General features: G+C 35.7%; 1 protein-coding gene across 1 annotated transcript in view; it reads left to right on the top strand.

The window, feature by feature from the left end:
• LOC108748606 (sialin) overlaps positions 1 to 10288 on the top strand; it is a 12781-nt gene extending 2493 nt beyond the window's left edge. Inside the window, exons 2-8 of the mRNA XM_018486847.1 lie at positions 6292 to 6590; positions 7040 to 7285; positions 7508 to 7592; positions 7786 to 8003; positions 8215 to 8364; positions 8535 to 8667; positions 9529 to 10288. Coding sequence (XP_018342349.1) covers positions 6292 to 6590; positions 7040 to 7285; positions 7508 to 7592; positions 7786 to 8003; positions 8215 to 8364; positions 8535 to 8667; positions 9529 to 9971 — 1574 coding nt within the window. The 3' untranslated portion in view covers positions 9972 to 10288. The remainder of the gene's footprint in view (positions 1 to 6291; positions 6591 to 7039; positions 7286 to 7507; positions 7593 to 7785; positions 8004 to 8214; positions 8365 to 8534; positions 8668 to 9528) is intronic.
• The last annotated feature ends 7809 nt before the right edge of the window (positions 10289 to 18097 follow it).

Below are 18097 nucleotides of genomic sequence, written 5' to 3'. Positions count from 1 at the left end.
ACAAGATATTAAAAGGTATTAACGGCTCACATTTAATGTATATGTATATAGGAAATGATCGTTCGTGCAATCTATGATCTCTTTTCGAATAAAGTTTACATGAAATATGAGTTTAGTCTATCGCTATATTGAAAACTCACTATCATCGTTTGCTTCGAACTCTCACCTCCACATTGCTGAGGTTAATACGTATATCGTCGACGACATTTGCATATGACGTTCTAACAGAATGCGATGCGTGTTGATAGTTCAATGCTTGTAGTCTACGCGACGATGCCATGTACCAGCCTCTAATCTTCGATCAATTAAACGCGAATGCATGTAACAAATCTGATAGATAATAATGCCGTCGTTACTCGTGTATTGACCCGAATCAATGTTTCTGACCCTCAAATCTGCAAGTCATCAAACTCGACTTTAAGAAAAGCACGCAGGTGCTATTTCGGTCCTTCGCAAAACGACGAAATCACTACGAATAGTTCACAGGAGAACGTGCACAGAGTTCTGGGTGAAGGTCATGATAGTGTTTGATCTACGATACAAACGATGACGCACAAAATGTCATGCATTTCAATGCGAGAATGCATTGAGATCCACGAGATCGTGAGATGAAACAAAGATCTCGTTGCATGTATCTACTAATAATAATTTTCCACATGTTTGAATGAATAGCTTATGTTGTAATCGTTTGCAATTATATGAATCATTTATATTCAAAAAAAGATCGCACAATATTTCGCGCGGCATTCTGCAAACACAAAGTTACAAGTACCTAGCACACCTGTTATAATTGTAATTTTCCACTCAATAATACAACTATAACATGTGTATTATATATATATACAACAGTTATATTGTTAAATAACAAATTACTACTAATAGGTACGTTATATGTAATTTGCTGAGTGTGTTAATTTTTTTATATCATGGATATGAAGGGAAAGGCGAAAGTATTCAAATAATATACTTGTTGCTTATGCGATTTCGAAACTTTTATTTTCGAGAATGTAAAGGTCGTTCTGTACCGATTGTGTTATATCTTACAACCAAGTTTTCCGGCTATAAAAACCAGTATCATGTTATCGAGGTCATCGACACAATCCTGCGCTGAAACCGGCTTGATAATCGAGTATAAAAGCCGTCATAAAAATCGTGATTAGTGGCACTGAGTACTGGCTAAGCTGACTTGTAATGATGTGTAATTGACAGACATTAACACATTCTATATAAATTTATGACAAAAATATGAAATTGACAAAATACAATATGGTTGGAAAATTATAATCTTCCTGCAATAAATATTGTATTTTATCAATTTTTTATGTTGCTTTTTGTGTGTGATTTAGTATGATCCAATTATATTATATGAGTACAAAAGCTTACTTTTACTACGCATAAAACGGAATTAAAATAGAATAGAATTTTCATGTATTACATGAGAGAGAGAAAAGAGCTATATTCAAATTGCTATATCCAGAAAACAAAAAATCATACTACTAATAAAACTAGATGCATTTTAAAGCTAAAAATCAATACTTTTGCATGGCATTAATGAAATTTAAAAAAAAATTTGCTGCTGGTGCTACAATAGCTAAAAACATTTTTTAAATCTTCAAAATCGTCGTTTTTAGCCTCTTTGATGCTATTTTCTCAAGATTATGACACGACGGTTAAATTTGGCCAACGAATTCGTGTTCAGCAAGCAAAAGTACATTGGAAATGACTATTCACACTTGTATTGCAAGAAAAATCAAACTCTATCAAACAGTGTAATTAATAAAACAGTGCAGTTAATAAAACAATTCAATCAAACACATTATTTCTTATTATATTACTATTTAATGTCGCTTTAATCAATTTAATAATCCGACGTACAACATAGTCATTCATTAGAATTAAAAATAGCAACAGATATTAAAGTTGATAGCATCTGTGAATTGACTAAACTATGTTAAATTGTAATCGACCTCAGACGATTTCTCTTCACCGATTTATTTATCTTCTTCGTCGATTTGTTTATCTTCTTCATCTACGTACATCAATCTCTATTTCGTTTGATAATCAAAATTTTTCACTTTGAGACATCAAACTCGAACTAAATCGCATAGTGTACATCATTAGTGCGTCACTATTATCAGCGAATGTTCAAAGTCAAATACTGATACAAATTTTTAAATACTAAAAAGGCGATTTATATTCCTCGCATTTAAAGTACCAAGTCCCATTGCCACAGATCGGGGAGCGTAATAGTCGCAATAGCGGTTAAGTGGATAGCACGACACGCGTAGCAAGCTCTCGATTCACGAACGTCATTATTATATCGGTCAGATTGGACTTTTAAATAGACACTCCTCTCTAATCGCCCGAATTGCATCCATGGGGATCTCATCCTCTCCAAGGCAATCCCATATGCGCAGATAATATAGTGATACATTGAACTAAAAAGTACGATGTCGAATAGTATAACTGCTAATGTTACAATGGTAATTTGGTAATTTAGAGCAAATGTGAAGAAAGGATTCAGGTAACGTAAAAATAAAATATAATAAATATTTCACAGTAGTAAACATGTAAATATATATATCATTTTTAATTGATTTGATTATTGTCATTATAGTATTGACGTTTCTTTGTATGACGTAGAGAGAGATAATATATACACTCAAAAAAGAAGTTTAAGATATTAAAATGTTTTATTCTTTTTGATTACAAACACTCAAAAAGGAAGTTTTTAAACATTTAAAAATGTTTTAGTTTTAAAGTTTTTTCAATAAACAAACACATTATATATTTGGGTTTAAAACACTAAAACATTTAAAATTGAAATATCTTTTATTAGTAAATATTTAATTCGCAAAAATGTTTCAAGCATTTTAAACACTGCACTTTTTACAATAAAGTAAAATAACTTTTATTTTTTTCAGTCTAAAACATTTTTAAGTATTTCTTATATATATAAATAATATAGGTACTTTAAAAAATTGAACATTTTTTAAAACATTTTTCAAAACTAACCGTCTTTGAGTATTTCCAAATAATGTGCTTTAAAAAATTAAATACCCCTTTATGTATTTTCGAATAAAATATTTTTCAAAACTAAATATTTTTTAGTGTTTTGCATGCTCGTTTAAAGCTAAAACATTTTTTAAATATTTAAACAGCGAAGATAAAAAATGAAACATTTTACTATTTTAAAATTAAACACCTTTTATAAGTGTATAATGTAACAACGCAAATCAAATTTCCTCAATTAAGAAGAATTAAGATTGATTAAAAAACTAAGTTAATTTCGAAATTTTATTATAGTATTAAATAAAATTACAATTAAATCTTAAAAAGATTGAAACTATAAGAAAATATATTTGTATTAAATGTAGAAAGAAGAAATACTTTATTTACTATTGTACAAAATATATGTTATGTACATATCAAATCTGTGTTGTATTTCTTTTCATACCTTTAATTAGTCAAGGAGCCAGCTAAGTGATAATAATAAAAATAATTTATTTATTATTTATTAACTGCAGTTATTTTTGCACGCAAAGTCGGAAGAAAAATAAAAAAACAACTTTAACGCACGGAATCGCTAAAATCTAAAAAAACAATGTTATTTCTTCGCGATAAGAATGCACCTGCCTGCAGTTTCATTCGACCTTACTCACGGTTTCGGTTACGTCAGATACGATGGTTAAAGCACAATTTTACATTGACAATGCTGACATAGGTCCGCGTCGACGAACGTTTAACTCGTAAATTATCCGTGTCGCCTCTTCATTGCAACGCCGCGACTATATACTTTTTCTGTCCAGGAAATCCTAATTGTACACGTATTGATGACCATTCCCTTTCATCGTCGAAAACAGATACCATACATTGCGATTATGCAACGAGACACAACTTATTTGTCGTTTTGCACGCGCCTCTCTGTTGTAACAACTGAATGCGTCAAAGACGAAAATAATTAAGGACAGAGTAAATTGACGTTTACTGACTTAACGCAATCGAAGTACAATAAATATGAAGTAAACTGTTATTTCTCGCAGACAAAAAAATAAAATTCTGCTGAAGTAAAGTCCACACGAAATCAATTTGCCTGCCATTACAATCTTATTAGCTATCCTATTTTCTTACATCGCAGTAAATACATTTTATTTCTAATTAATTCATTTTCAAAAATGATTTCTTTTAATTATTTCTAAATTCTGTACACATTGCTTTTAGTTTCAATTCGTATTTCTAGAAAAAATAGATGTTAAATAGGTCAAGGAAATTTGTCTCTATATCGGTTGGAATTTGATACTTGTAAAGCATGATTCATTATGTGTAGCATCGAATGTTTCTTCGATAACCTCGGACGCAAATTCGCGATAAGCAAAATAACTAGTTGACTTTGCGAATACGATCATGTAGTGCATGCAAAGCGTAGACGATGCAAGGCGACCTAATGCTGACTATTAATATCGGGAACGAGGTGCGCCTGTTTGTGTGCCCTGCGATTAAATGCGCGGGCTTGTCCGTTTCTTCTCTCTGTAAGCTTCTTTCTTCGGTACACGAAGACGTTTGACATAACGCTTCGTGAAATTTGGAACTTTCATACTTGAACGTATTTCCTGATTTGCGAAATTGCTTGGCGTGCGCGTGAATGGAGGAAAGGAAAGGGAAAATAATTGGCTCATTCATGTCATTCTTGAAATAATTTTGGCGGTCTGCCAATAAACGAAGAAACCGCCAAAACGATCACTAGGTAGTCTAATATTTATACGACAACTTATTAAAGCAAAACGAATGCAATCGGTCGAGTCATGAATTGACACAATCGCGACGTTCTTTTAATTAATGTATTCCATCTAATTCGCGTTCAAAACGGAAGATATCTCACAATTTTTAATAACGTAACTGTATTACAATTCGGCACTCCGTTTATGATAATTCAAATAGCTGTATCTTCGTTAAAAATAAACGAAATTTAAATTTAAAAAAAAAAAGGTTTTAGAGGTTAAAATCACCACTTTCAAAAGATCACTATGTCTTTAAGTTTCTATGACTTTAATAATTTTTATATGTATACTTAGAAAATTATGAGTGAATTGAATAAAATGGAAAATGTTCTTCTCACTTTGTAAACCTATCACGTGTCCCAAAAAAAAACTTGTGATAATTTTCGACTTTCCAATGTGAAAGCTTAAAGTTTTCCCTGCAAAATTATTTTTTAAAAACGTTTCTATAGGATTTTTTGTCACTGAGTTATCAAATGAAAAATTAAATAAAAAGGGCATTTTGACCTTTGATTTTATACTTACAAAATTAAAAATTATTGTAGCGTAATTAAAAAAAAAACAGATCCTTCAAGCTGAAACTTTACTCTATCGAGTGATATAATTGCTAAATTTTTTTAAATACATAAACATGATACAAATGAAGTAGCGCTATGAACTTTTGTTCCAACTCAATATGATAATACGTTGAAAAACCTAAGATCCCAACTATAATCTCGAGATGAATTGCGGTTATGTACAATATTACAATAGCATTGAGATCGATAATGGACCAAAGCTATAAGTATAAGTCACGTGTATTGCATGCTAATGTTACGTAAAAATTGTTTACAGCACTTAGAACATGTGACATAGACGCTCGTCAGTTGATGCTATAAGTAAGAATATAAGTACGTATATATGTTCTGTTTTCGACACACACTCTGTCAACAGTCATCGTATAAAAGAAATCTTGGAATCAGACAAAACGACGTCAATATAAATACAACTGGCTGACGTCACTCGCGTGCATAAGACGGAAATCGAAAAGGATGCGGTTTTTCCTAGATTTCAACAAACAAATTCATCATGAGTTTTAAAATATTTCTACATTACAGAAAACAGCTTAGAAAATTAAATCTTAAAACATAACGTAATATTTTTTCTATATAATTATTTTGTAATATAAATATTTTTTGAAAATATTAATTTTAAGAGCCAATAATTTTAAGGATTATTAGTATAATTCTTCTAAAATAATTGATTTTGTTAGATATCTTTTTCTTTCTTTTGTATACATATAATTTTAACAGTACACTTATATTTTATTTAATGTTATCAAAATTATAAAAATAATAATATAATTAATAATATAATTAATAAATAATAAATATCTGATTTTATAATTTTTTAAAATAGAAAAGAAACAAATAAAAACATTAAAATCAATCATTAATAAGTATCACAGTTTAATGCATCGACTGTCGCAACCGAGCCACAGATCGTAAAACAAATGATCGCAAATGTTTTTTTTCAGATCGCTTGACATGCAGTCAGGTACTGAATATCATGGTAATTCTCGGCTTCATGTTAAACTATATGCTGCGTATAAATCTAACGATAGCGATTGTTTCGATGGTGATACCGAGCAATAATAGCGGTCAACATTTACATTCCAACGGATCGTTGGTGTCGGACGAGTGTGGTATCCAGTCGACGATGATGAACAACTTCACCCCGATGGACACCAGGACCCCGGCGATCGACGGCGATGTTAATAGAGTCAACGAGGTGAACAACGGCAGTACGCATGCAGTGTTCCCACATTGGTACCAGGTTCGTTGAAACTCACGTAAAGTGCCTAACTTGCATGACGAATGACCTCGTCAGTAATCGCCGGTCATGCCGAATACATCGCGTGAATAAGATTTCATTTAAATACAAAATACGAAATTTAAATGATCACGATTAATTGTGACTGAAAATTGTTACCATCCATGCAGCACAGATCATTCCAGTAATATTGCAGCAACACTGCAAATGTTCTGCTTCTATGCTGTATAAACAGAGTCTTAAGAATTGTTTTTTCTTTTTATCGATCGTCAAAACTATTTAGATTCATTCGAATTCGTGTTTCATTGGTGGATCAAGGCGAGAAACATCTTAATCGGGGAACGATCTTTTTAGTTCTTTATTTGCCTCCCCTTATAATTACGGAGTATTTTTCCTTGCTCAATTTTCTCCGAGCCTGCAACTTTTATGAATTCCTCAATTTTCTTTTTCAGGAGGAACGAGTCCAGACCAAATATCCATGGAACGAATATGAGGTGAATATGATCATCGGCGGTTTCTTCTGGGGTTACATCTGCACAGAGTTTCCCGGCGGCCGGCTTGCGGAGATAATTGGTACCAAACGGGTTTTCGGTTACAGTATGTTGGTATCGAGCTTTATCACTCTATTAACACCACTGTCAGCCACTTTCGGTTACACCGTAGTCGTCACATTGAGGGTCATTCTAGGATTTATGATGGTACGTCATTTATTTCATCTAGGAATCATTCTAGATATAATAAATCCTACACATCTCCGCCTCGTGAGAAACGATCTAACAAACAAAACTCTGAATCTATCGAGCATCTTTCTTTGCACGTAATCTAATTACGCTCAACGATCGAGTTTCACGTGACTGCAAACGATCACGCAATCATTATTGATAACTGATCTCTCAAAATTGATTCGTCTCGCAAATCAGGGTGCCACCTGGCCTGCCATCCAGCCAATGACTGCTCGATGGATTCCACCGACGGAGCGTAGCAAGTTCGTCTCTCACATGATGGGTAAATGATCATGATCTAATTCGCCACGCGATCGCGAAATCGAGGCCAATCCATGCCATATAATCGTTTAACGTCCTCGTTCTTGAGAAACTACGAAACGTATACGCAAGGCAGACATAGCCGTTTTATAGTCGCGATGAAAATGCGCGATTGCGTCAATTGCTGTGCCGTAAACTTGTATCATTACTTACAGCCTCATCGCTTGGTGCCGCGTTAACTATGTTGATGTGCGGATTCCTCATCGCCTCGCTCGGCTGGGAGTCGGTATTCTATGTAACCGGCGTGATCGGGATTATCTGGAGCGTGGCATGGTTCTTACTGGTATTCGATTCACCGTCACAACATCCGCGTATTAGTGCGGAGGAGAGGCACGCTATCGAGAGCGCGATCGGAACGACCACCACCTCCAAGGTTGTAGTAATACAAAGTGTTCATTTTATTCCCAAAGTGTATTTTATTTTTTTCATTATTAATTTATTTTATTTTATTTTATTTTCTGAAATAAGTAACGATATAAATTAAGACAAATTTATTTATTAGCCTCGTTTAAAAAACCTTCTGTTTTACTTCTTATTCTTCGCGAGATCTTAATCAAGGTTTAATTAATGCGATATTTTATCAGCATCTGCCGATACCATGGCGTGCACTTATTACATCAGGGCCTGTTTGGGCTATTGTAATAACGCATGCATGCAGCGTCTATGGTTACCATACCATTGTCAGTCAGCTTCCGACTTACATGAAGTACATTTTGCACTTCAACATTAAAGAGGTATATATTATGATGTTGATTATATTAATGAATGAAATTTTTTCATGTTGTCTTTGTTTCATACTATTCGATGGAAATGTATTTATTAATAGAATTATATATATATATATATATATATATATATTCTCTAATGAAATATAAAAAAATACTAATGAAAATAATATTTACAGAACGGCCTGTTATCCTCATTACCTTATTTAGGCAAATACATATTTGCCTTATCAACGTCCACCTTGGCCGATTACCTGCGCCGTAATAATAAATTATCCGTGACGGCAATACGTAAAATTTTCACGACATTCGGTGAGTAAAATGTTTGAAATTAATTTCAAAATTTTTTTATACTTCTTATTTTATGATAATTACGACGATAAAATCAGATTCTTTTAATTAACCAGACATTCTCTCTTTTTAAATATGCAAATTAATACTTGTTCAGCAAACAACGTGTTAATTAATTTATAAATTCAAAAATTTTTATATGCGAAAAGAACGATTTTACTAAAATACTTAAAAATTTAGCATAAATATAGATCTAAAAATAATTTTATTATCAGAATAATTATATAGGACTCTCTCAAACTAATTACTAGTCAAAACTTTTTGCAATATTGTTCATCATGCTTGAGTTCCATACAATTATTTTAATTATCCAAATTATTTTCAGATCTGTATTTATTTATTAAATTTTTACAATACAAAATTATTCTTTCCGTGTAGATGTATTTTATCACAATATATCTGTAGACTACAGTAGAATTTTTATTATCAAATATGTAATAATTAAATAAGACTTTCTTCGTGAATATATTGAATAGCGCACATTTTATTTTATATTTCCAACAAACAAACTAATGTGATTTATCGTCAGCTTGTTTGCTAAGTTATTATACCCAAGTAACACATAAGACGACGTTAAATGACATCTTTAACATTAATAACGGATTAAAACATTACCTTGCTACTTGGATAGCTACATATTATTAAAAATTTTATATTAGATGACATCAATTTTTTTAATAAGCGTTTGAAAAAAATTCAATAGCATTAATTATAGATGATTGAAATACAACAATCAATGTGTTGGTAAAGTATTGATTGTTATAATTAGACTAAAAAAATGTTATTCTCGGCTAATGAAAAAAAAATTTTTAATTTTTTTAGCTCTATTAGTACCCAGCACTCTCATGGTGATTCAAGCATACTATGGTTGCGATCGTACGGCGTCAGTTATTGTATTTACCATTGCTCTGACAATAAACGGTGCTGTGACAGCCGGTTACCTCGGGAACGGCCTCGATATCGCACCTAATTTCTCCGGAACCATATTCGGCATCGCCAACACCTTCAGTTCGATAGGCGGTTTCCTTAGCACCTTTATGGTCGGTAACATTACGTACCATAATCAGACCTACACGCAATGGGCCATCATTTTCTGGATTCTAGCAGTCATTTATTTTTGCGGTGCAGTGATATTCGCTATTTTTGGCACTGGCGAATTACAGAGTTGGAATAATCCGACCAGCACTCACACGAAGAAGAATGGTACCACCGTAGAAGATGGTGTCCAGGAATCGGTTCCTCTCAAAACCAATACGAATTCGTAGCGTTTTAAACGAGAAAGAGTTTAGATAAATGATCGCAAATCAAACGTAGCAATGAAAATTGCAACACAATATATTCCAAACGGGACAGTATTTTTTTTTATTACGTTCGGATTTTAGAATCGATCGATGACTCTCTCAACTTGGCAATAGTTCGCAACAATTTTTAACACATTCTGTGTTGCGTGAATCAAGTTACTTAAAAGGTTCAACATGGAACATGTTAATACTTAGTAATTCCTAGTTCAAAGATTTGAAGTAAGGTTTTTACCTCCCTAAATCTATGTAATTTATTATAATTTAATGTTTTGCTTTTTTAAAAATAGTATTAGAAATTTGTTTGTAATTTATACAACTGATGATATTTTATTAGCTTTATCACAATTATTGAGAGTTAAAGATTGCGTCTTTAGTTTTTTTTTTGCCAAGTTTAGAATTGAATGATGTAGAATAATTGAGTGCGTTTTTATATTCATTTTCTATTATAAGATAGTATAAGTTCGCACAGATACCAAAAGAGAAAAGAAAGACACATAGCTAGAAGTATCTAAGAAACTCAGTGTTCACTCGATATGACAAGTTTATATATAAATAAATATACAATTTTTAGCAAAATCAAATCAAATATCTTTTAAAATAATGACTACGATATCAGCTTAGGGTAAGAATTCACATAAGAAAAAGCTTTATTAAAATGTAAATCTTATGAAATATATATTATGTATATTATTATCATAAATGACATCAATGTATAAATCACAATTATTAATATCATAATATGACAAGTTAATAATATTCAACTTGATTTCTATGGATTAGAGATTAGATCAAAAGAAGAATGCAATTTTTGCAATAAGCTACATATTTATAGCTATTGACGTTAGTTAAATTCTGATCAACGATAGTAATGACGAACAGAATCTTAAATGATTCTTATCATTAACGATACCAGCGCAGTATTTAATTAATCAACAAGTAACATTTTTAGAACGCATGTTGGTAAAGAGAACTTCATCAGTATTGCCATCTACCATGGAAACATCTTACTGATTGTTGTGTCAGTATGCAGATTGTTGCTGCAGAATGACTGTTGCTTCTTCGTATATGCTTTGACCAAGAGGTGGCGTCGGATGCTGGATAAATACAGTAACGCAACTGCCCTTTGAATCAGGCATGAGATATCAAAAGCAAAAGCTTTTTTATTTTATTATGTAACAATAAAATTAACAAAAATTTACTAAATTATTTATATTAAGTTAAACTAATAAAATAAGAATTTGCAAATGTTTTCAATCGACTCTTATTCGACTATCATACTATATTTATTATTCTATCATTCAAATAAAAATCCTATTAAAATAATATTCACCTCGTTAAACCAGAAATAAATTTGTCTCCTAAAACTTTTTTCTTCACACAAAAACGTTTAATTAATTTTTAAAGCTCATTTTAAACGATCTACAATTCGCGTCAACTTTCAACTTAATTGCATCAGAAGAGTCACTGAATACAAAAACCAAATTTTTTTTGAAGTTTTTATCGAAACTAATTGACTTTTTTGTGTTTACTTTTAAAGGTACTTCCAGACGATATCACCAATGTACACGAGATTGTCAAAAGTTACACATGTACAGACATGTATAATGATCCATGATGTAGACTAATTTAATGAATGTGTGCAAACTTGGCTTATGTTGATGAAATCTGGAGGCACCTCAATAAATATTTGTATCTACTCAAAACACTTTGTTTGAATTTATAAGTAAATATTGGCTGAACAAGCTTCCGGATACTAGGAAGTTTGGTTCTCTCTCTATATAGATGAGTTGAAGAAGAAATAACAGAATAGAATTCTATTATAATTTCATATCCTGTATACTTAATCATTCTAAAACATATTTTTTATATGTATATACACTTATCCTAATTTTTCAGACGCCTTCATATTACAACACATAATATTTTAATTTTATCCCGAGTTTTGACGCGAATAACAAATCGTCCAAAGCGGATTTTGGGTAACACAAAACTGCAGTTAATTTTTGGCTGCGTTCAGAGGAAAAAGCAGCTTCAAAACTGTAAGATTCTTTAATATGAATAGTTTATATATTTCAATCCGACGAGAGGAAATAAGAGCAAGACCAATAATAATAAAGAATTTTACAATAATTGCAAAGCTGTTTTTTTTTTTTTTTTTTTTCTATAGAACACAGTCTTTGCCTCTCGTGCTAGTCTTCAGACCAGTTGGCTTAAGGTGCTCGAGCGTCTTGGCACACTGCTGCACACCCATCGTCACTCTCGTGCCGAACGTTGCTGGACGCCTATTCGGGGAGGGCGTCAGCGTCGTCGCGACATCGCGACGATGGTCGCAGGAAGGAGTCGAAGCGCCACGGCATAGCCGCGTCGCGGTGGCCGGCGTAAGGGCGCCGCGCGTTGCGATGGTGCTCGCCGTGACGCGTGGCGCTGCGGCGCTGCGCCGATGTATCAGGCGAGCAGCTATCCGAGGAGGTCCTCCTCGTATTTTCGTCTCTGTCGCATCTCCGCCCGTAATCCGCTCGTTCTTCGTCGAACCTCCGTTATCCGCTCGCAAGTCAAAACGCCGGGAGAGTAGCCAGCTGCTGTGTTAGGTATGACGGTAGAATCTACGGAATTCATGGACTGCAGCACCGAATTCAGTTGCTATGTCGCGCGTAGCCGGCGAACATGAGCGGGGCGGAGCGCGCATGGCGCGCGCCAGTTTGCCGCGCGGGACCGCCCGCTCGCACGAGCCGCTACCGGGGGAACACGTGCCGGAGGAGTCGGATTCGTCGCGAGCGAACGCAGGGCGGAGGAAGCGCCGAAAGAAAACGTGAGGCGTGCACGTGTACAGAGAGAGAGAGAGAGAGAGAGAGGAGAGTGGGGTAAAAATATCTGGAGTGGGGGGCGGTGAACGCCTCTATCGCGAGAGCGGGACGGCGACCTCCAGCCGCCTCATGCTGGCCTGCTCGGTTGTGATTAACTAAGGTTTAATCAGCTTTACAAGCTAAACTTCCTTTGTCGACATGCACGCGTATGATAATCCGCCGGACTATCTCGCCGGGCCGGCCGGCGACGAAAACACCTCCGATGCGTCGGAGGATCCTACTAATATGAATACGACGTCGTGCGCGTCAACGGGAGACGCGCGTTGTTCCGGTCGCCAGCTTCGGGGACGGACCCGTGCTCGTCGTCATTCTCGAGCACCCGTCGAGAACTCGGCTGGATTTCATACAGTCCTAATACCGAAATTCGCGGGATGTTGGCAATGCGTCGTCTGGGGGAATCGATAACTGGGAATCGACAGCGCGTTCCGGTAAACGTTAGACACGAGAGCAAGAGCGAGAGAAAGAGGAAGAAAGATACATTATCTCTGTTCATTTTCATTTTTATATTTACATAAAATCGCTACTTTTCTCTTGCGACCTTTACTCCTTTATTCGATCACAATGGCCTAGTTTACATCGCGCGCTTGATACGAGTATTGCATAACTAATGACTTTCTCTATTGAATTATCTTAATTTCGACGATACGTGTAAACATATACATGATACGTGTATTTTAATTAATCATTTTGATGCATACTGTATCAATATATTTAGCACATTTTTTAAATTGCTAAAATGATAATTAATAGAAATTGTTACTAGTTATATTTAGATAATATAATACTATATCAAGTGCTCGATGTAAAAGGGGTCTGTGACAGGTTTTGTGAAATGGATATCAAGTTTAGTCATTAACATTTAATACTCATTTTCAAATAATAGAAAATATAAAACTACATTATCCGACGATATATTTAATTGTCGAAAAATATTGTCGAGAATATATCATTAAAGTGTATCGACAGAACAATTGTCATAAATGATAACAATTTATCATTTTAAGAATGAGCTTTATCTTGCGGAAACGTTACGAGTAACAAACGATAACCGCGCGATACCTTCTGCCGACATTGATCTGCGACGATCATTGATGGCAAAAGCCAAGAACCTCTTGCCTCACATCGTTTCCTGATTCATCTCATCGCGACATCGTCGCTCAATATTCGTCGAGGCGAATTGTACGCGGCGAGATGCAGTCAACGATGAAATTATTTACATTCCCTGTAACATCTGTTACCTTGATCATCCAAGAGAAACATTTTATAAGATAATTCTTTAAAGAATATCTTTTAACAATTGAGACTGTGAAATAAAAGTATTACGTGCTTCATAAATTAACATCCATCGTCGGTTGAAGCAGTTTTTTACATTTATGAAAAAGACAAATATTAAATTGGATGATCTACAATCATACATTTATGGTTCTTCGTTTTAAGCAAAATCTTTTTACTACATAATTTATTACACTTGTTTAAAATGTGGTATATTGTCAAGACTTCCAAAATCGAGAATTATTTACACGATTATCGCCTATTAGCAAATTTTTTACGAAAACATTAAGGCGTAATAAGCTTAATTAAATAAATTGTATCGAAAAGAACTTAAAATGAAGAGTAGTACATTGTTTTTTTTTTTTTTCAAGTATCGTTTAGACTAAAAAATTATGCACACACGTCTATCCAGTGTCGGCTCATATTCGCAATTTAATTTTATTTACTTAATTGTATTTGATTTAATTAAGTAGATCATTTTTCCTTTATCTCCTAATACGAATCAAACTTCGTTATTACTGGTGACGGTCGATGAAGTCTCAAGGTATGTCAGAGATTACATTCAGACAACTGGCTACTGTGCACGTTGCTGGAGGAGCAGCTAATCCGATAGTTGGGATCGAAGCGAGGAAGAAGAAGTGAAAGAAAGTTGAAGTCTTCTCGAAGGAGAGAGAGATGAAAGAGAGAGTGTGAGAGAGAGAGAGAGAGAGAGAGAGAGAGAAAGAGGCAGAGGTTAACTCTCGCACTCGGTTATTAAGGGTTCGCGTAATAACGTGTTTGCGAGAGCGCGCGGTTGCACGCACCGTTCACGAGGTGGAACATGGCATGGCCCCCGGGTGCTCTCTCGGACCCAGCATCTTCCAGAGCCTACGAAAGCGTCGGCGTGGCCGCCCCCGACTCATGGGAACGTCCTCGGGGCAGCATAGGGGTCGACGGGATCGCGCACAGCCATAGAGCCGCCGTCGGAATTTTTCTTAGGAACTTATTAAAATCTAAAGCTGCCTCGTATTAGAATTGCGTCGGAGTCGATCGGGACGATTGCGAGTCGTTTACAATCCCCCAAATAGTTTCTACGAAATCATTATAAACAGATTGCAATAACAGCCACGAAATGTAATAATAGTAATTACAGAAAGAATATAGTTACCATGAAAATTGGCGATTATTCTTTGCATGGAAATTTCACGGATGACAACTCGAGGATAAAAAAACATTTCGTCTGCGTGTACATCTTTGAAGAATTATCGCTCCAATTTAATTCGCTCCATTCATAATTTTAACATTATGCACTTGTTGCAAAGAATGAATAATAAAAAATTTTTACTGAAAAGTACCTTAATTATTGCCGTTTTTTAATTAGAATTTCTCTGCTCATGGATACCAAAGGGACATACATCATGCCCGACGTATGTCTCTCTCACGGTGCTCATGCGAACATTCTCAACACTTCTGTTTCCCACTGTGGAACCAGAGTTCCACCCCGTTCCTCCTTGAGACCGCTTCTCTATACGATTCTAATTCCGAAACACCCCGCGTCGGCTGACGGAATATCCGAGAGTTTACCGGTAGGCAATAATTTCGCGGGAATGCGGCGGCACCGCGGCTTTCGTGTCTACGGAAAAGAATTCCCGAACGGCTCGATAACGGATCTCACGCCGGATTCCGCGCCGTAAACAAATTGGACTCTCCCGTGTGTGGCTGGACTCCGCTATTCCCGGATAGAACGGTCGCTGCGAAAATTAACCCTCATCAAAGCACGGTGGCTCTTGCGCTTATCTCGCTAGAACGCGCATAAAATATGCGAGACACGAACACGAAGGTAAATACGTATAATTAAATGTCTAATTTCATAGGTCCAGCGTAATGGCATTTCTATTATATCTATACGCATCGCGCAGTACTTCATATTCCTACTTTCCCCCGTACAATTTATTTCCGATATTCTCTAATCCCATCTTAGGGTAAAGTACCTACCTCCTCAAGTACCTACAATAGGAAATAAAAAGATGATTCGCCTATCAAGAATTCTTATCTCGTACAACACACGAGCGCGCTAAGTAATTCCTAAAGCGAAAAAAAAAAAAAAGAAGAGAGGATGATGACTTCTCTAAAAAGAAGATGAAGAAACGGGGAAGGAACGGGAGGATCAAGAAGCCGAATGGTAATGGGGAGAACGAGAGAAGAGTAGAAAGAGTCCAAGAAGTACCAGAAGAAGGGACCGGGGGGAGGGGGGGAGGGGGGAGAGAGAAGGATGAGAAGGTGGCTGGCACGTACGTGAGGTATGCGGGTGAGAAACACCCCGGGGGCCCGGGGGCGCCCCTGCCGTTCCGCCCACGTTTAAGGTGCCGGTTGCGAGCGGGCCCCGCGTGGCCCCGGGGGCCCCGCGATAAACTCCTGGTTCGGGCTCTCTCTCTCTCTTTTCTCTCCAGCTGCGAGACTCGCACGCGATCCGCACGACTCTCGAGGAATCGTACGCCCCCGCGGGCACACGCCGTCATCACGCGAACCTGCAGGTAGAAAAGAAAGAGGGGCCACAACGGGCCCTCTTCGCGCTTATTTCTGCGTTTCAGGCATCACGGCCTTCTGTAATTTCCACGGGCTCGTTCCTTCTCTCTCTCTCTCTCTCTCTCTCTCTCTCTCTCTCTCTCTCTCTCTCTCTCTCTCTCTCTCTCTTTGGAGTCTCAGACATTCCTCAATCTGTTCTCCGGAAAATGAAAATCTCTTGCGTGCATCATTACGTTGCGAACAAAATGTGCGAAATCGTTAAAGCAATTAACATCATCAAAATTCGGTCGTAATTTGAGAAAGTCTTATTATTGTAAAAAACGATATTCTAATTTCCCGAATTTTCCGATACAATATTTTTTGTTCTGAAATAAATTGTTACTGAATATATTACTACAACGAAGAGGCAACGCCGTGCAACTAGCAACCCTACCGTCGCCTATGTATTGGAACGCTCGTAGCTCCTATTACTTCTACTAGACTAGAGATCTTACACTGGAAAAAAAATTTATAAAATCTTTGTACATTATTTCTTTGAATAGTACCAAGCATTTATTTATAGTAAATAAATATTTACTCGTTAAAAGAAGATAGTTAAATCAAATTAATGGTTTTTATATCAAATAAATATATATTTACATTTAGTAAATATTTATTTAGAGCACTATTCATACAAATATTTATCTCACTCTATAACTTTAAGATTATAAAGTGAAATGATATACATATACAAGGAGAAAATATATACTTTTCTTTCTCGTAGAATTTTGACAACGATATGATCTTAGTCATATGTATATAACAAAGATTTCTTATCACAATATATGCTAAAATGATCCAGGATATTTAAAGACAATAGACTTACCTTTTTAGACTGAACTTCTTGCACGGTTCATCTTTTTCTTCTCCTCTCCAACGTGAAGAAAAAAGGAAGAAAGGCAAACCGTTCAAGAACTTTAGCTGAAAAGAATAGATCTGATATTGAGAAGGAATTGTTAGGACAAATATTGTTATATTTTGTCATTATTATACGTCTCGCAAGATAATAAAATAGATCCTCTATAATTCCTCGCATATCGGATGCAAAAAGTCTTCATGCCGATCTTGGGAGGCGCACCAACCACGCAGTAGCGTTACGCGCGATCTCATCCGCGAAGAAGAGTGCATTTTTTCCGCATAGCGGTCCCACGCTCTCCGGTGCATTACAGGTTCATCTCCGCCTACCGACCGCTCGCGGGGATGCGGTGCATGTTGGCGATCGATATGCACGACTAAATCGAATCGAACGTGTAACTTGTACTACCAAGCGATCGCGCCGCGAAAATGAAAAAAAAAAAAAAAAGTACTCGGTCAATTATATAAATATTGCCCCAAGATATGGATGATCGACCAAACTGGGTGTGTGATGATTAAAGGATCATAGAAAGTGAAAAGTGAAACGCGTCAGCT

The sequence above is a fragment of the Trachymyrmex septentrionalis genome, unplaced genomic scaffold, assembly GCF_001594115.1.
Source record: "Trachymyrmex septentrionalis isolate Tsep2-gDNA-1 unplaced genomic scaffold, Tsep1.0 scaffold24, whole genome shotgun sequence".
Taxonomy (NCBI): domain Eukaryota; kingdom Metazoa; phylum Arthropoda; class Insecta; order Hymenoptera; family Formicidae; genus Trachymyrmex; species Trachymyrmex septentrionalis.
This window is presented reverse-complemented; position numbering and strand designations above follow the sequence as displayed.